Source organism: Apus apus, chromosome Z (assembly GCF_020740795.1).
Source record: "Apus apus isolate bApuApu2 chromosome Z, bApuApu2.pri.cur, whole genome shotgun sequence".
NCBI classification, from domain to species: Eukaryota; Metazoa; Chordata; class Aves; order Apodiformes; family Apodidae; genus Apus; species Apus apus.
This window is the reverse complement of record NC_067312.1, coordinates 22,552,513-22,572,644: the sequence shown is the minus strand read 5'-3', so window position 1 is coordinate 22,572,644 and position 20,132 is coordinate 22,552,513. Positions and strand designations below refer to the sequence as shown.

At 39.2% G+C, this 20,132-nt stretch overlaps 1 protein-coding gene across 1 annotated transcript in view; it reads left to right on the top strand.

Moving 5' to 3' along the window:
• Nucleotides 1-10,153, top strand: part of ADAMTS6 (ADAM metallopeptidase with thrombospondin type 1 motif 6) — a 139,909-nt gene extending 129,756 nt beyond the window's left edge. The window contains exons 23-25 of the mRNA XM_051642626.1: nt 2,955-3,131; nt 6,447-6,603; nt 10,012-10,153. Of these exons, the coding sequence (XP_051498586.1) occupies nt 2,955-3,131; nt 6,447-6,603; nt 10,012-10,121 (444 nt within the window). The 3' untranslated portion in view covers nt 10,122-10,153. The remainder of the gene's footprint in view (nt 1-2,954; nt 3,132-6,446; nt 6,604-10,011) is intronic.
• The last annotated feature ends 9,979 nt before the right edge of the window (nt 10,154-20,132 follow it).

The following is a 20,132-nucleotide window of genomic DNA, read 5'->3' as shown; positions in this document are numbered from 1 at the left end:
CACATGCATGTTGTAATTTTGATGCAATATAATATTGATACAAAGATTCAAGGTCTGTGATGGTATTCAGTCAGGATTGTGAAAAAGTGCCAACTTCTTTCTGGTATTAAGTTTGCCTGTTGTAGCTTGGCAAACTGTCTTGGCTGATGATACCATTTTAATTTGAAGAGAAAAATAGCTTTTTTGTGTTCAGCGTTCCCAGAAGTACAAGTTGTTCAAATCCCTACAATGATATACATATAAATATACACTTTTTTCTATATATGTTTATATGTGTATTGTTTATATGATTGTGTGACAGAAGCATGAAAATTAATCTTAGTGTCAACTCAATAGCTGAGCTTTGACCGAATTACAATAATATTATGCTGCCCATGGAAATTACTTCTTTTATATTTTTCCAGATAATAAAGTAAACCAGCAAAAAAAATTTAGGATTTCCAGAGAAGAGCCTTATCAAATAAGCACATTTACTTTGCATTCATATTACTGTTAGTCATGACTTCCATCGAGTGAGTGAGAAGTCTAGGAGCCTTTAGTAATGGATGACACTTTTTTATGTTTTTCTTTGTCTGAGTATTTTGTCTTGCATTTGCTTTGGAGACATAATTTTTTTGTTAAATTATGATATTTTTTTTTTTTGGTGATTCAGTATTATTGTAGGCAACCTATTTCCTTACTTCTGCAGACAGAGTGTAGTTCATCTTTCTTAGTGGAATTCTCACTGACTTAAAAAATAGAGAGTTTTTAATAGATATTTTCTTCCACTACTAATAGCTGAAAGATTTTTCTCAGATGGCAGCTTAGACATAGATAACGTGTTTTCAGGCAGGACTAGAAAACAGATGCATCTAACCTCAAATTTTGACCTTTAAACTCTTGCTTCTTTGCTATCACATTGTAACATTATGAAACAGCATAGGCACACTGGGTTTTGACATTTCTTAAGAGGTCGTTTCAAAATTGTCTCTTTTCTGTTTCTTTTTAACAGAATGCTCAGTCACTGAGAAGAGGAGATTGAGCACAAGTTTGTTTTTTTTTTTAAGCACTTGGCTAGAAAGGGGAACTTGCTTCTAGTTCTTGCTTAAAAATCATGCATTTCATATGAAATATTTGTGGGAGAAAATACATGCAGCATGCCATGGAATTTCTTCCAGAACTGAGGAGTCATGGTCATGATGCTGAAGAACTCATGTATTTGTTGTCATTCTGTTTTGGTCTCTATTTAGCATTATTAGTTTTTTTGCAGTTCACCCAGAGAGGTAGAGATCTTTCTCTTACTTCCTTCCTTCCCTTAGTTTTCTGGCAAGCAGGTCCTTGAGGTACACAAGATTTGGGGTTAAAGCCCCTTCAGTATGAGGACGATTGAACCTGACTATTTTGTATCAGAATTCTATACACTGAACTACTGTAGTAAATTAGGAGTCAGTACCTTGATGGCATAAAATAGGAAAGTAAAGGTTAAATTTTAAGGTGATTATATACACATTTTGCAATTCTGGATTATGAACTCCTAATAGAGGACTTCTTTGCAGCTCAGTTTTAGATCCTAAATCTAAGCAGAGATAACATTTAGAAAAAACCTGTCTGTCCTGTATGGACTAGTTTAGGTGGCTCTCACTGAGAGATTTTCTTCCTTATCTTGTTTTGAGGTATATACACTTTTTTTAATGTATAGGGAATATCTATAGCATACACAGTACTGTGGAACTGTTTCAAAATTTGAGTTAGGCAGAGATGTTTCAGGATTAGGCACACAACAGTAAAGTTAGGATCAATCACACTTTTTTTTTTTTTTAAATGTGTCATAGGGGTGTTTCTTTTTCCCCCCATGGGGGGAAATCCTGATGTGTGGAAGGCTTTTGGTGTGTGACCTCTTGAATATTGCTTCAGGCCCACATAGTATTATTTCCCAGATAATGTTATGTCTTTACAGCTATTTTCATATGAAAGGCAGTTCCACTCTTGACAGGTTTAGCATAATCTGTATCTGTGGTTTATGCTATCAGAAGCTGACTCTGGTCCAAATACTGCAGGAACGCTTATGGAACAAAGGATAGCACACCCATCAGGAATTCTAAAACTGTGCTTGCAAAATCTCCCAGTTGGATATTAAATTGGGAAAGGTCTTGAGTTTTAATTTTGTTAGCAATTGTCTCTTCCCCATTCTGCAGTTGTAAATGACAGTTTGTGTTCAGTAGCAAAAAGGAAGGAAAAAGGAAGGGAGAACCAATATGAAGAAAGAGGAGAAAAAGTAGAGGTCATCAGACCTTTTTTTTTCAAATTACTGTTTTATTATGTGCTTGCTGTTAGAATGAGCTGAGGAGTGATAAAAGGAGGTAAAAAAAAAAGAACTGTGTGAAAACAGAATTCAGACAGAGGAGGAGAGAAAAGCATGCATTGCAGGAGAGGGTACAGCATTTTTGTCTCAGTAGTCTGGTTTCTCTGGAGTCTAGTTAAGCATTTATCTTCCCATATGTTTATTGAGGGAAATGTTCCTTGTAGCTCAGCAGTCTGTAAGTGAGGTGGAGAAAGACTATACTAAGGTGATATTAATAACAGAGTTCTACTTCTCATTTCTGAAATGCACAGTTGGGTTTGTTTCTTAATAGTGCTATATGTGGCAGACCTCTCTGCTTTGCAGCAAAGTGTGTTTCTTAAACCTAACCTAAAGGCTTTACATATACAAGTAAATAGTAACACCACAGCCTTAATATAAATAGCAAAGGAAATCTACTTCCATCAAACTAAAACTTAGGAAAACTTGAACTTAATAAAGCAATCATCGGTCAGCTTGTTTGTGTTTCGAAACACTGTGAAATTATAATTGTGATTATAGTTTGATTATAAGACCATGAATATATTCTCCTGTTTTCTGTAATAGCGTCTCTGGCACTTTTTTTTACTTCCTACTTAACTTCTCATTATTTATTTACATCAATGTTTTTCTTCAGTGCACACCAAAGTGTGGCCCAGGATTCAAGCACCGAATTGTTCTGTGCAAAAGCAGTGATCTTCTAAAAACCTTCCCAGCTGCACACTGCCCAGAGGAAAGCAAGCCGCCCGCCCGCATCCGCTGCAGCTTAGGCCGATGTCCTCCTCCTCGCTGGGTTACTGGAGACTGGGGACAGGTAAGACAGCTCATAAGAGTATTTATTGCTGTTAGTCTCCTACACATTAGCACCTTCTAAGGATAAAATGTTGCTGGAAATGGATAAGGCATGGTTCCCATGGCTGAAACAAAAGCTCCTCACCTCTTTGACTCAGTTTGAACTGTGATTCTGAGATACAGTTGTCTGCTAAATGGTGGAGGGTTTTCTGACAGCAATCTGTTTTCTGTATGCATTTGTTAAAAAATTAAGTAGTCCTTCTTACAGTTTATTTTGGAAGGCAATTTTGGGATACAGCAATGTTGCAAGGTTTAGGTTTTTTTAAACACATTTAATTTCCTTGAGAAACATCATGGAAATACAAGGCAAATTCTGATTTTAGTGAGAGAGAGAGACCAGAAAAACTTTGAAATCTATGTAATTTTACATAAATTATGTTGAATTACCAGGAACTAAATTGTTACAGGACAGGATGGATAGTGCTGCCACTATGCAGTGTTCCTAAATATGACATACCAGATCTCAGGAGGAGTGTCCAAGGGAACTGCGCTTGTTCAGTCTGGACAAAAGGAGGCTGAGGGGAGAACTTACAGCTCTCTACAACTACCTGAAAGGAGGCTGTAGCCAGGTGGGGGTTGGTCTTCCAAGAAACTAGCAGCAGGACAAGAGGAAATGGTTTCAAGTTGTGCTAGGAGAGGTTTAGGTTAGGTATTAGAAGAAACTTCTTCACTGAAAGGGGAATAAAATGTGGCTGCCTAGGTGGTTGAGTCACCATCTCTGGAGGTGGTTAAAAGACCTGTAGATACAGTGCTTAGGGATATAGTTTAGCACTGGACTTGGTAGAGTTAGGTTAATGGGTGGACATTATGACCTTAAAGTAGAATTTTCCAACCAGGATGATTCTGTGATTCTGAATGCCCTTCCTTCTTTCTTGAAGTTTTTACATCTCAGTGATGTTTTAGAAATCATAAATGTCTATTTCAGTTTCTAAGTTTTATGAGTAATTTGCCACTAATGAAAATAAAACACTTTAGCTTAACTTATCAGGGGACAATAATTTGTAGTGTAACAGCCCAATAGACTTTTCTTTTATGGTAGTTGTATAGATGTGCATTTATCTTAAATTATTGTACTAAACCCACTGTTTTAGTTACAGAATTTTAAAAGTTTTTGAAACAGCAAAGTATTTTTGTTTGAAAGATAGTTTCCTTTTTCCTTGAAAATATACACTTAAAGTCAGACATGATATATAAAATAGTGTAAATTATATTCTTATACCTCAAATCTGAACTGTTCAGGCACCTAAAATTGCATTATGTTCTATTTTCTTTGGAAGACAAGGGCTTGCAATATAATGTTAGAAAAGTTCTATACTATTTTATGAAAATTATATTTTGCATAAATCACATCTCTTCGTATGCCTGTCTTTAACATTTGTTCATGTGTGCTATTCCTGATTGTTTTCCTGTTAGCTTGTTTTATATAATCATGGAATCATAGAATGGTTAAGGCTGGAAGGAACCTTAAAGATCATCAGGTTCCAACCTCCCTGCTATGAGCAGGGACACCTCACACTAGACCAGGCTGCACAAAGCCTCATCCAACCTGGCCTTAAACACCTTCAGGGAGGGGGTTTCCACAACTTCCTTAGGCAACCTGTTCCAGTGCTTTACTACCCTCAGGGTCAAGAATTTCTTCCTAATATCTAACCTAAATCTCCCCTCTCTCAGTTTAAAACCATTACCCCTTGTCCTATCACTATCTTTAATGAAAAGCACCTCCCCAGCTTTCCTGTAGCCCCTTCAGGCACTGGAAGGCTGCTATAAGGTCTCCCTGCAGTCTTCGCTTCTCCAGGTTGAACAGCCCCAACTCTCTCAGTCTGTCTTCATATCAGAGGCGCTTCAGGCCTTTGATCATCTTGGTGGCCCTTCTCTGAACTTTCTCCAACAGCTCCATATCTTTCCTGTGCTGAGGACTCCAGAGATGTACACAGTATTCCAGGTGGGGTGTTACCAGAGTAGAGGGGCAGAATCCCCTCCCTGGCCCTGCTGGCCACACTTCTTTTGATGCAGCCCAGGATGTGTTTGGCTCTCGGGCTCCAGCTCACACTGGCAGCTCATGTCGAGCTTCTCATCTACTACCACCCCCAAGTCCTCCTCAGGACTACTCTCCAGCCATTCTCCCCCGCAGCCTGTATTTGTGCCTGGAGTTGTGCTGACCCAGCTGCAGAACCTTGCACTTTTCCATGAGTTTGGCTTTCAAGCCTGTCACGGTCCCTCTGGATGGCATCCCTTCTGTCTTGGGTTTCAACCACACCACACAGTTTGGTATCATCAGCAAATTTGCTGAGGTTACACTCAATCCCACTGTCCATGTCTCCAACAAAGATTTTAAACAGCATTGGTCCCAGTACTGACCCCTGAGGGTCACCTGCCTCCATTTGGGTATTGAGCCATTGGCCACAACTCTCCGGGTGTGGCCATCCAGCCAATCTCTTATCCACCCAGTGGTCCGTCTGTCAAATCCATGCCTTGTCAGTTTGGAGACCAGGATGTCATGTGGGACGGTGTCAAACACCTTGCACAAATCCAGGCAGATGATGTCAGTTGCTCTGCCACCATCCACCATCTCTGTAGCCTTGTTGTAGAAGGCCACCAGATTGGTCAGGCATGACCTGCCCTTAGTGAAGCCATGTTGGCTGTCATCAATCACTTCCTTATTTTCCATGTGCCTTAGCAGACTTTCCATGTTCTTCCAGGCACAGAGGTGAGACTGACCAGCCTGTAGTTCCCTGGGTCTTCCTTTTCCCCCCTCTTCAAAAACAGGGACTATGTTCCCTTTTTTCCAATCAGCAGGAACCTCACCAGACTGCCATGACCTCTCAAATATGATGGACAGAGGCTTAGCAATTGCATCTGCCAGCTCCCTCAGGACCCATGGATGGACCCCCATCAGGTCCCATAGACTGTCAGGTTCTTTAGGTGGTCACAAACCTGTTCTCCTGCAGTGGGGGGTGCTTCATTCTCCCAGTCCCTGCTTTCACCTGCTGTGGCCTTTGCAATGAGCACTTGCCAGAGAAGGCCAATGCAAAGAAGCCATTGAGAACCTCAGCCTTCTCAATATCCTGCATAGCTAGGTCTCCTGTTCCTTTCAGGAGAGGACCTACATATTCCTTGGTTGTCCTTTTATCCGAACATATCTATAGAAGCTCTTCTTAATTGCTCTTTATATCCCTGGTGAGATTTAATTCTATCTGGGATTTGGCTCACCTGACCTGATCCCTTGTTTAAAAACTTGATCCAAGTTGCTTTACTTTTTAAACTCTCTTATTTTTAGTGTTCTGCACAGTGTGGTCTTGGGCAACAGATGAGAACAGTACAGTGCCTCTCATACACTGGACAAGCATCCAGTGAGTGTCCAGAAACAGTTAGACCTCCATCAATGCAGCAGTGTGAAAGTAAATGTGACAGTACTCCCATTTCCAACACAGAAGGTAAGTTTGCCATCTTAATATAATTTATTCTGGAAACTGTAGAGTGATGTGCTCAGTATTACTGCATTAATTAATTAGTAAAAGTCTACATCACATCATCTCTCAGACTGTGATTGAATTTTTTATAGTTATTTTCTAATTAGTCATTGTAGTTAAAGAAGATGAAGTCAATAGAAAGCTAAACAGAGGGGTTTTTTTTATTAAAAAACACTCCCCCAAAAATAGAGCCTAAGTCTGAATGCAAGTAGCACAAACTGAGGATTTGGAGAATAAAGTGCATGTATTGAACATTTTCTGCCTTGAAGAATCCTCTTGGGCACACGTCTCTTAAGTTAGTAAAGTGTTAGCCTTTAAACAGAGCAGCATCTTTTTCAGGTGCAGTGGGATGTGAACTGTGTATATCATCAGTTTTGGCATTTCAGCGAAGGGATGAGATCTCTCAGGGGGAGCTTGGGGGTGCATGTGCAGAGCGTACCTGCTCACACGCAAAGACTATGTCCACATGCCACCAAGTAGCACTGCCTTGTGTTTTGGGCCTCACTATGGGGCAAAATCAATGTCAGCAGCAAGGCATTTGTTTGGAGCAGAGTCAGACTACCTGCATCAATTCCCTTCCTATTTCAAACGCCAGCAAACCTGATTCCTATCACTTGCCAAACTCCCATGCTCACGGCCTGTGGAACCTGTTGAACAATTTCTGGACAATTTAGTTTTGTATTCAGGCTTATTTTTTTCTCTTAAGGATATATGTCTGCTGAATCTAGGCTGCTAAAAGCCATCTGAAACTTTACCTTAAAAACTGCATATCTATTTTAATGTTATTTCAGTTTTCATTGTATTTTGTGTGATACATCTTTGCAGTCTCTTTAGCTGATGGCACAGTGACGTTCTGTGATTTTGTTAGTGTAACATGATAATACTGTCTCATCTGGCCACAGAGTTCAGGAAGGGAGAGTTTAATTCTTGTAGCTTACTGAAGCTTATTAACGGTAGTTACCAGGAAAAAAAAAGAGCTCTGCTAAACCTCTTCCATTCAACCACAGCCCTGTGAAGAATAGGCTACTTCATCATCCACGGTATCTATTTCAATACTGATTTTTAAAACAGAAGCTGTGGGCAACTTCTGTCCAAATGGCATTGGCAGAACATGGTCCAGTTTTACTTAAGAGGAAGAATAACTTTGAATCAGGAAATCAGATAATTTCAAATCCTACTTTTAGCGAAAATGCAGTCAGTGGCTTTACCTGTGTTTAACTAAATATAATATGTATGAGGGTTATTTTTGGGATTGAGTGAGCTTTTTACATCTTGTCAAGATCAAGTGAAACTTTTTATTCCTCACTTCATTTATAATTCACCGTCTGTCTCTCCTATATTTCCAGTCTTCACAAATGCAAGGACCTGAAATATTTCTGCAAGATATTTGACCTCTTTTGGAAAGAGTTTTTGAAACTCACTGAAACACAGAAACCATGTGCAGTTGTTGATAGAGAAATATGTCTGTTTCAATGAGCTACCCCCAATATCTTTTCTCCTGGCATCCAATTCTGTGCCTAAATGGATAATTGAAAAATTAGAAAAGTAGTACGTAAAACAATGGGTAGATGGAGTAATAAAAAATAAATTGAAGGACTGTATGTATATATGTTAATGAAATTAAATAATTTCATGACCTCTACTAGCTAAAAGCATGCATATGGCCATTATCAGAAACACCATTCAGTACAGAACCTGAATTTTGGCCTTACTGATGCTTTCCTAGGTTCAAACACTAAAAATTCTCATCTGCACTTAACTTGCTACTGCAGTATGTTTGCAACATGAACACACTCTGTAACTGTGTCAGATTTTCAGAGAAAAAATAATGTATTCAGACATAGTATGTAGAAGGAAGACAAAAAGTAATAGCTTAATGATCGTACATGCTGTGTTTCACTATTACTTTTTTCTCACCTGTTTGGGCATGCCTTTTGTCCCTTTCATGTTTGGCTTACAGACATCTTGGAGTCAAGGACTGTTGTTCTGTCAGGCCTCAGAGCAACAACACCAGGCCTCCAGTCTTTGCTTCTAGATGTCAAATCTATGCAAAATACAATAATGGCCAAAGTTCTACTAGTTCATCTTTTTAATTCACATTTTCTTTTTATCTGTTGTAATTTGAGAAAAATGGTAGGACACAGCCAATATAAAACGCAATATTAAAAGAGTAAAAACTTACATCGTTTTTTTGAAACAAATTACTTTCTGATAAAGTATTTTTAATTTCTTTCTTACCATCACTTAATTTTTATAATTCAGATTTGTAGGGGTTATTTTTTTCTCCATATACATCTCCTCTATCTTCCTACACTAGAAGCAGAGATCTTTGCCAAAGTCCTATTGTAGTATCAGTCTGGAAGGATCTATGCAAATGCTTTTAACTAAAAATCCACTATCAGGCATCTGTCACAATATTGACTCCAGTGCAGAGGAAATCTGTAACAGCAACATTTGAGCTGTAGAACCTGAGTGTACCCCTGATCTCTCAATCAGAGCAAGAACTGGACATGGGTCAAACTATTCCATTCCCTGTTCCTACCTTGTTTCTACAGAAATGAAACTGAGCTAGAGGAGAACCACAGCATATTCCAGAAGTGCTCCTTTAATGTATTTCCACAAGTCACTTTTGATGCAACCTGTGTGGGTTGGGAAAGAAGGAATCTTTCCTCTGTGTGGCTGAGCTCTTGTTCTCTGTTCATGGGAGAGTAACCTGCCAGTGTGATAAGAGCTGCTGAGGCAGTAAGCCCAGCATAGAGGGAAAACACAGCTATGGAAAAAATCTTTCACATGTCTACTGCATGCCTAAAAATGGCTTTTCCTCCTGCATAAAAGAAATCGTGGATGTGTGGAACCAAGCCTAAAGTATAATCCACCTTTCAGTCCAGTCACTGGACTCACACTGTTGGTGCATTTATTCATAACATTCATTGTTTTCTCCATCCCTGTTAGCTGCATTGCACATTCTATGTCATTGATTCTTACAAATGCAGAGGCATGATACCAAATAGTGTGAATCATGTTAGATTTTGGATAACCTCTCATGGATGGATAGAATAACTCCTGAGAAAGAAGCTATAAAAGTATAGTAAGAAAATCACTCACATTTCCTAGCTGTCTGAAGTGATAATTTATACCAATAAATGATAGTTCTTCCAAGACAAAGTGGGCACACTTCTAAATGTCTGGGAGAGAAGCCCTGCAAACATTTTTTTTGTGGGTTTTTAAAATACATTATATGCAGTAGGCTGAACTAGAAGAGTAGTTAAAAAAGGTCAAGGTGGATGCATATAAATGCAGTATGTTAAATGTAAAATTTTCTTTGTATTTCATTTTTTTTTTCTCTCTCTCTTTAATGCTGTTAATAATTAGAGTGCAAAGATGTGAACAAAGTGGCATATTGCCCACTGGTGCTGAAGTTCAAGTTCTGCAGTCGAGCATACTTCAGACAGATGTGCTGCAAGACCTGCCAAGGACACTGACCCACAGCAAGCACAAGAATGTGCCTTGTTACTATCGTTGCGGAAGAGTGTCCATCGAGGAGAGCCACACAGCGGAATGAGATTGACGTCCTTGCAAATGCATTACCCTGTGGAAAACGTAACCACTGGTCAGCCCCAGCTGACAGGATTTCAATATTATTTTAACTTCTGTGAAGTGGGATTTATTAATTCAAAGTGCTGGACACAGTATAAGGAGGGCATGCCAAATTGGAAAGATCCACACAACACATATAGAATAGCTTACTGTGGAACATTTGTGTTCTTTTGACTAAATCAAATAGTCTGTTTACCTCCTTGGACCATTAAAATAATTTTTATTATGGACTTAGCAATGACACTGAATCCATTTGTATTTAAAGCTGTTTCAAATGTAGCTGTTATGACTTGGTCTACTATGGAAGTAAAGAAGAATCAAAAAAATGTTAAGTCATAGCTTAAAAATGTTAACTATTTTATCTCACGACACAGCACCACAATTTAAATTATAAAATGAGCTTGGAAATGTTATTTAAGGAGCAGAAATTAAAAAAAAAAAAAAAAATTCCTTCATTCCACCTAATTCCCTTTGGAGTAATCCATATTTCCTGAACACTGCTGTGAGCCATACATGAAGCTGTACTAAACAGAACAACCATGAGGGACTTAGTTTTAAGAGGTGCAACAGTTATCACAGTGGTGTATGAATACAAGTGTGCTATGAAACAAAATGAAATCTGTGTTGCAGGTTTATAGACATCTTACCATTGTACAAGTGAAGCTGAGATTTCCACTGAAAGGTGACATATTTCAATATCACAGAGGAGGGAGACTTCAACAGTGGTAAAGACCATATTGCCAGCTCCTTCACTACTACCATACTGGTTGCTTTTAACTTATACTTTGACTCCAGCTCACTTTTGTTTACAACACCAGCCACAAAGAAGAAACAACTTTGTGGTCATCTAGATTTACAAGTTACTTTTGATTCTCCAAAACTAAGGAATTCCAGTACATGAGATAAACCTGTGTAATAGCAACAATCCTTTGCCAAGCTGAAAATTAAAATGGAAGATGTTCCCTTCTTTGATACCATAGCAGAAGGGCATTTGTTTATGAGAAGGAATATGTTCATGTGCAGTTCAGGAGACCACATCTGAGTGGGCAAGGTTTACAACCAAAGAATAAAGAACTCATGGAGGTCTCTAGGTTCTGTTCAAATGAGAAGTGAAAAGTGTGCTTGAGCCAAGAGGCCAACTGGACTATCAGGAGTAAGGCACACTGGAAAGAAGTGGCTAGAGTGAAGTCTGGCCACCTTCACCTAAATACCAAGGTACATCTTTAAAGCTGGACCATATTTAAAGCTAGGGGCAGCTTTCAGCATGAGACTGGAACCAACTCATGCCCCACTGCATTAGTAGCTAGGTGCCTTAGCTATTCTGCTGCCTTACTCTACTTATTTCATAGTACCATATTTTTAGAATTTACCAAATACTTTGCATTTTAAAATGTGAAACCAAACTACTTAGGCAAGTCATATTCAAGAATCTACCTTTAAAAAGTTAGTTGTCATGCTCCTCTTTCCCTTTCATTTTTCAAACAGACTCAACAAGGAGATAAGTAAAGTAGGTACTTGTTTATATTAATATATTGTACTTGAACACTTGCATTTTGCAGCAGGTACTTGATGAATGTGCTTTTTTTTTTGTCCAGCTATGCCTCCTTTGTTGTAGTGCAATTAAAATTATGTGAACAGTAACGTGTTACAAATTCTAACTCAAATAGCACTTTGTAAAACAAATATTCATTTCAGTGAAAAATGATTTCAAAATATCATGAGATTGAAGTGTTTCAGTGTATTTTACCAATAACAAGCCAAATGTGTTGCACACTATTTACTAATGTGAATTAAGATGGAACAATAGATATTGTTAACAGGACTCCTACTATGAAAACCCCCCCACATATTGACAATCTGCCCGTGGGATTTTGTGTAGCCCACGTATTCATGACCATCAGATTCCTGTCATCTGCTACCTCTTGCCAGTATTTCCACTTCCATATGCCTGTGACCAGTGGAACTCATTTTCAATTGGCTTGCGTGTATTCACATGTGTTTATCTGCTGCTCTCATCACCATGTAAACAGCTCTTGTTAAAACTGATGCCGGTACTTATGAAATGCTCAATCTTTGGGAGTTGCACATGTGGATTAAGGGCAGTATGTAATCCTTCTCTGTTAAGTGAATTGACTTTCTAGATGCTTTTGACAAAACACCTTGGTGCTAGCCTGCCCTTGGCTAGGTCAAAAATATGATGAAAGAGAAAGGGGTTGCTATGGCATTCCCTGAGCAAGAGGCCTCTTTGTATCAAGGTCCGTTTTCTTCCAGGGTATGATTTTGTTTATCAACTAATGTGTCTTTTCAGTTAACAAGAAAAGAGTTTTCTATGTATTCAAAAGAAACCTTTTTTTTTTTTTTTTCCTTTTTTTTTTTTTTTTTTTTACCTCACTTAGGACATTGAAATTTTAAGGAGTGTTTCCAAAGACACGTTTTGCTCTCTTACTGGTGCTAGAACACTAGGGAGTCCGATGTTTACTCTGCAACATAACAGCACTGACGTTGGAATTTAAAGAACTCCCTGGAGCAACGTTGAATTGTATTGTTAAAGGGAACAAAACACAAAATGTATGGGGATTTACAAACTAAGGAACGCTTCGGAGTAAGACCGAAAAATGAAACCTAATTCAAAGAAGAATAATTGGTTTCCACAGCACAGTTCATTGCTGCTGCTACACTGTAGCCATCTATATAATCTAAGCTAAATAGTGTTATATTCCTAAATAGTGACAAAAGGACTATTTGTATAGGCTATAAATATGACAGGCCTGGAATAAAATAGTAGAATATGGAATACAGAAATCAGTCTGGTGCCTGTACTTCTACTGAGCAATACTATCAGCTGAAGAAGATCAAAACAGAAAGAAAAATCTAGAGATTAACCCCTGAAGGTGTATACACCCAAAAATAGTCCATTTTGTTAGGAACTTTGTAATGGAGTGAATGTCACATAGATATCCTTAATAATACAGATTGAAATTACCATTGTATTATTGTGATTAGTTGCTTATTATTTTATACTCAGTATTAATGTGGTACACTGTTACTTTATTATTATTATTTTTGCTTTTGTAAATTATATTCTAATTTATTGTCATGTTTCTTAACACATGTTCTACATGCATTCTCCTGCTTGTAATGAAAACAAAAGTATTGTAACACTTGATGCAGTGAAATTCTACACCAGGCACAGATTTGTTTTTAACATAGGTAATTTAGTAAAATAAAACTACAGCTTTTAAGAATGATGCCTATGGTACAGTTGTCTATTCCCTGGCTTACAGTTACTAGAATTCTGTATGCTTAACATTTGCTTCGTCAAATGCATCAAAATATGTATAGGATGTTTTTTCCGAGTAACATCTATGTTATGCTTGAATCCTGTCTTTGGCAGCAGCAATGTTTGTCATGTATAAGCAAAACAATAAGGAAAAGGAAAAGTCATGAACGTGGTCATGTACGTTATTAGATAATATTTTAGCCTAAGCAATAATGTAGATCAAGAATGAAATTAATGGCAGCAAAAGTATCCTGTAATTCTTGGAATGATTTCGTTAACAGCCAGTCAGCAATAACAATAAAATGTCCTTCTTGCATTGAGCTTATAAGGATTTATCTGAAGTTTATCATAAGCCATGATGTTTTTAAATATAAAGAAGAAAGTAATTTCAGAAGACTTGGTGCTAAGGTCACTTGCTGAGAGGTGCTTATTTTCTTACCTGGTTAAAGTAAAAATATCTTGTATGGAAATCTCTGATCAAGTCCTATGAAGTATTTCTTGTTTCTCAGTTAAAATTAGTTTCTGGTTTAATGTAAACAATCATTCTACTTTTATGAGTAAGATGTTAAAGAAAGTACAGAGAACCTTAAATATTTGATAAGGTGTGCACTAATTTTGGTTATTCTTTTTTGTTCTGTTTACAAATGGGGATTCAAAAAACAATTACTTGTTTTAAAGGTATGAGTATTTCTGTCTGTGCTTTATCACAAAGTTTTATTGTTCAATAGATGAGAAGTTAAAGATGGAGTAGTCTCAGTAAATAAAACAGTCTTAACAACAGTTTTCTCTGTCATTCCAAAGTTCTGTTGACTTTCTTCCCATACATTCACACTTGCAAGTTATTACCTGATAGGTTTCCCACTGTTGTTCGGTTTTCAGTATTATTCTGAAATGTTTGTATTTTGGATTGTAATGACAAACTGGGTGCACTGAAAGAGATGCTGTTGTGTTTCCTTTTCTTTTCCTTCTTCTACTACCTTAAACCTAACATCACTCATGCTGACTATAGAATTCCTGGCACACAAAATTCCCTTCAGTCTTCTTAAAATGCATTCTTCCTGTGCCTGGATTTCTTTCTGGAGCCAACCCTGCTGTTAAAATTCTCTTATACTTTTTCAGTGTATTTCTTGAAATTTTTCCTAAATTGTTTACCTGAGATACTTGCTTTTCCCTTCTCTGATTTCCCTTGCTATACCCCACAACAGTTCCTTCAGCAGTAAAGTTCCTGTTCGCTCTGAAGCTATCTGATTGACAGGAAGGACTTCTAAATAGCCCCTGCAGAATGCTGAGCCAAACAATGCCTTGGTTATTTTGTTGACTTTTTGTTTGTTTTTATTACTACGAACTAAGATCCAGGACTCTTCTGTGGAGGTTTACTACAGTAGACTTTGGATGAGTCCTGTGAACCTCGTCTGAGTCAGTCAGTCATCAATCTAAGAGTTTTAGGAGAAGGCCATTACTAAGCTGAGGGTGTCGTTCTGCGAGAAGTGACACCCTATCTGACCATCTTCCCTTCACCACAAACAACAATTAGGTGGAAGGGATGGATCATTGCTTTTGTGTGGTCCCTCCAGTCTTTGTCCTAGACAGAATGGTGTAAGAGCATTTGTATGCAGTAGTCAGGATGGAATCCCAAACAGATTTATAAGGGCTCAGTCAGTCACAGAACGAGCTTCACTACAGCACTAGTGATTTGGTAGTTTCCCAAGTATATTTGGCCTAACTACAGGGGGAATTCATCTCCAGTTTATGAACAGCCACTCAGAATGCACTATGGTGTGCATTTAAGGATACTGTGTCCCTTAAACTGGCATACCACCTTAGCACCACACATCATTTATTTTCTGCAGTTTCTGCACGGGACAGACATTTTCATTGAGCTGGATAGGCTAGGGGACACACAGTTTATGCTCAGATGTTGTATAGCTGCCAGTCAGAAAATGGCTGAAATCTGACCTGGAAGGGATATAAGTATGTAATTCTGCATTAAGAGTGGGAAGATGCTATTTCTATAAACAGGAAGGCCTTTTCAGAGAAGACCTAGCAAGATCACTAGATAAGTAATCTCACTTCTTTAGTAATCCTATTTGGAACAAACTCACTGGATCACAGCTTGTGATAGAAAAGGAAGTGTTTTGGAAGCTAGAAGTGAAGACTCAGCCAGAGAGTGCTTCAGGCTTCAGTTGCTATGACCACCCAGAGGGATCAGATTTGACCTGGATGATAAGCCATGGCTTTTGGAAATCGGATTTCTTCAATGCTAAACACATCAAAATCAGTGTATTTGTTTACTCTTTTCCCCATCCCTTTTTGACATGAAAGTCTTTATAACTGTATGTACACACTCTTCCAGTGTTTATAACATAACAAAATTATCACTCATATTGTTTGAAGACCCATCCCGCAGCGTCTTGTTCAGTGAAGATCAGTCTTCCATGTAGGACTCACAGACCTTTTCCTTGGAAGCAGATTGATGCTGAGTAACACTGGGGAAGCAAGCTGAGGTAACAGTTCTACACTTGTGGGAACATCTTCCAGTTACTTCTTTATGGAAATACATGGACCCTTGTGTTAATTGGAATTTCAGGAGGCAAACTTCAGTTAAGAGTGCATTTTAAGTTATTATTGCCATCTGTGTTCTGATGTTCTGAGGTCAGCTATGCTTTACAAAGTAAATAATTTTACAGAAGTGCAGTGCACATAATTGGGTCACTGCCTTCTAACATACTTGAATACGGATCAGAGGCAGGAGCAGGGCCTCACAGACACATGACAACATGTTTGAAAAGTTTGCCATCCATTTCCAGGATGCTGTCTTTCATTCCTCAGAATTCACACACTGGGACAGGTCTTCTCTTCCCTCCATCATCTTCTACCCCCTGGTGACTACTCTTTCCCACTGCTATCATGCATCTGTTGATCTCATATTCAGTGTATAGTGCTTTCTTTGATTAAGTATTTTAATGTGAAAGTTATTAAGAGTTTTCACATCTGTAACTTGACGTTGTTGTATGCTAAAAAAAAATAATTTTAGGCTGGTTTTGTGAATTAATTATTGAAGTGTAAAAATGAATATGAAATCTAAATAAGAATTTAAAGAAACATGTTAAAGATGCATTAATTTTCTAGTTTTCAAATGAGAAACCAGATAAAGATAACATTTCACTTTTTTTTTTCCTGCCACAGTAATTAAAGACCCCCTAAAGATACTTTTTCCTATTACGAAAAACACTGAGTTAGGAGCATATATAAATACAGGGAACTGAGCCTCTCTCAGATTGTCTTTCATGTTTAGCCTTTGCTATTGAAATGCATTATCAAAACAAGACCTTCTGCAGCTAAAAGGAATCTCAAACATCTCATTTGGCCTTTGTGGCTCAAAGTTCCATAGAAGTTTATTTACCTAAGATGAGGTTACATTGTTGAAACAATCCTGTCAATTAGCAGATAACATTTGACTTCAGATGTGTTATTCTTCACAAGCATTTTGTCAAGGATAGGGCTGGTAACTGACTTTCTACAAGGGAGGGGAGGTATGATGGCTATAATTACATGTATCAATTAACTATATCTTGTTTAGAGTCCTTGTGTGATAGAGTGCAGAATAGCCTATTTAAATCAAAAGGGAAAGGAATTTAAGTTTTACATCTGCCACAAAGGGAAAATGCATGGGAAGAATATTCTGTCTCGGGATTTTCAGTGAGTTTTAAGAAGTGGCCTCAGCTTTGGTTGCTTACTGCGATCCTTCATAAAATGTTTATAAAGCTAAAGGAGGGTGGCTTGAATTCTCTTAATGTGGATTTTTTTATTTTTTTTTAAACTTTCTTATTCTAATCGTGAGCACAAGAAAGGTCTCAAGCATTAAGACAAACATCCTTCTGTGAAGTATCCTTCCTTCCAGGTTTGTGAGGTTGCTATGCTGGCTTTTGCCACTTACTGCAGTCTTGATGGTCAGAATTTTTAATGAAAGAAAAACTACTGAGAACTATGGGTGGGGGGGCCTTGGTTTCACTGGTCTGGATGTGTCCCCTCACTCCCATTCTCCTCTGGATGGAAAACTCTGCCTCGTTGTCCTTTTACCCCCAGAAAGAGCAAAACACTTCTGGCACCACAGACTCACTGGCTGCTCCTTGGCACTCCTAGGCTGTGGACTCCATAAAATAGGTGGATGTGGCTGCAGGCACTGCAGAGGATGTAGTCTTCCTGTCACCTGGCATGCCTGGCAACAGGCCACACTCAAGAAGTGTGCTCTTTCCAGGGCGTCTTTCAAATTCAGCCAGCCATCTCCTCTTAGCCTTCCTGCCTGTGGCACTGGGTGCTCAGTTTTAGGATCCTGGCTGTGACCCATGTCAGCCCAGTGCCAGAGCCAGGACAGGCTGCTGGTGTGTGCAAGCTAGTCATGGGTCCTGGCTGGGGCCAGGGGTTGCCCTGCTCACTGGTGTGTGGTGTGGAGAGCTGCTGAGCTCCTAGCCATGACAGGTCTCCACCAACAGCTGGCAGCTGAGGGGAGGCTGAGAGCTAGGCATGGGTTGGCTTCACACAGGGGAGCCCCAGCTCTGAGGAGCACCCTGGGTAAGGAGCACCCATGGCCCTCACTGGCTGCCTGAGCCCGGCTAAGCAGCAACCACCTCCCAGCCTCTGGCTCATGTCAGCTGCCTCCTTGCCTGGATAAGTGAAGGGGATGCTACGGTGAGCAGCCACACCAGTCTCAAGCTGGAAGTCCCTGCATGTGAGCAGGCGGGCTCAAACTGAGGTGGAAGGCCAGCAGTGGCACTGGAGGAGCCACAGTGGGGCTGTCTCTGGGGATGCACATCCATGGGTTAGCTCAGTGAGGGATGGATGCTGCCAGGCTGGGAAAGCTGCAGAGAGGGTGGGGAGAGTGGGTGGGGCCATTACACGGATCTGGGGAGCTGAGAGGGTGTGAGGGGCTGAGGAAACATCAGGTAGCAAGGGGACCTTGGGGCAAGGGTTGCAGGTGTTGCTGGAGACCATAGATCTCTACCAGAAGTGCCCCTACAGCGGAGAGGAGATGGCTCCTGGGTGAGAAACTTGTAGAAAAGCCTAGAGCTTGGAGATACGAAGAGGACACCCCTTGCAGAAGCTCAGTCCTCAGGACAGAAAGTGGATGGCCTATGCAGGAACTGCAGAGACAGAGAGAGCCTTTGGCCAGTTTAATCCCTTCAGTGAGCTCTTGAAATGCTATATATACTTATAAAGATATAAATATATATATATATATACTTATAAATATATAAATATATACTAAAAGAAAGGAGCCATGACTCTCTCAGTGACTTGCAGCAGTAAGCTGAACTCTATACTCTTTGGATAGCCTGTTTTAATTGGCTATGCCATATTTAGCATATGAGTGAACTGCAAATGATCACAAAAAGTAGCAGTTGCAGAAATTATATCCATAAATCTGCCTGCCGCAAAGACAGCAGCGTTCTAAAATGCCAGATGCTTGCTGAGTCCTGTGTAATTCTGCTGAGCTGATGAACAAAAGCTTACAGCCTATGTTGACTCTCAGCGGGTCATCAGAGTAGTGAATAGCTGCCAAGAGGTATGTTGCTTGTTAACAGTCTGAGACTTAAAGCCTTCAAAACAATAAACCTTGACTCTCCTTTAAAAATAAAAGGGTAAGAGAGCAGTAATATATTTTGGCATACTTTGGCCTGAAATGTTGCTGTGGCTTGAGCAACTTGATTACAAAAGCAGTCACCTTGCATAGGGTGTCCAGAGTTGTGCAACGCAGTGCTGTGGTTACATGTAAAATGTCAGCTTGGTTTTGCTTGTGTTTTTCTTATTATTCCACAAGTGTCATTCAACAGTGTATACTTATCTTAATGTTGATCAAGCTCATGCCGTTCTTGGAGGTTGCTTTTAATGGCCCATACCTACCTGGACTTACCTGGATGTAGTCTCTGGAAGTTTGGAAAAGGATGCACAGATGAATCATCAGCCCTACTGCTCAAAAATCTTCAGTCAGAGAATTTGAAAAAAAATCATGAAACTGAGAAAAAAAACCCCCACCAATCAAAACCCAAACTTCTGAGTTAACTATTTTCTCATTAGCCTTTTTTTAAAGCCCTATGTTTTAGTTGTTTCACATTTTCACCCATCTGTATACTGAGGAAAGCCAGGAAACTACTTTTTTAAGGGCAAGAGGAAAGGTAGGAAACTCAACAGCTGAATTCATGTCATGGCAGGAGTCTTTCAATAGAAGACAAAAATACTTTCAGATGTTGCAAAATTACAAGGGGTAGCAGGATAAATATGCCATTCTGATTAAGAATGGAACACTCTCTGCACTTTATAGGAAGTGTCAGTTATACTTCTCTTTCTCAGTGAAGGTAACGGTTTTATAAAGTTATAAGCTTTGATCCGCATTTCACAAAAATAATGACCTGACTTTGTGAAATGCTGCTCCTTTCAGAGTCATTTCAAGAGACTATCTTCCAGCCAGAAACTGCCACAGCCCAGAGGTATTCTGTCCACATTCTCTTTGGCTCTAAAGACTGTCATCTGCGAGGAAAAGGAAGGATATAATTCCATCTTTATACTAATTAGTAAACACTCAACAACACACTAGCAGCAGCCTGTGTTTCTGACATTA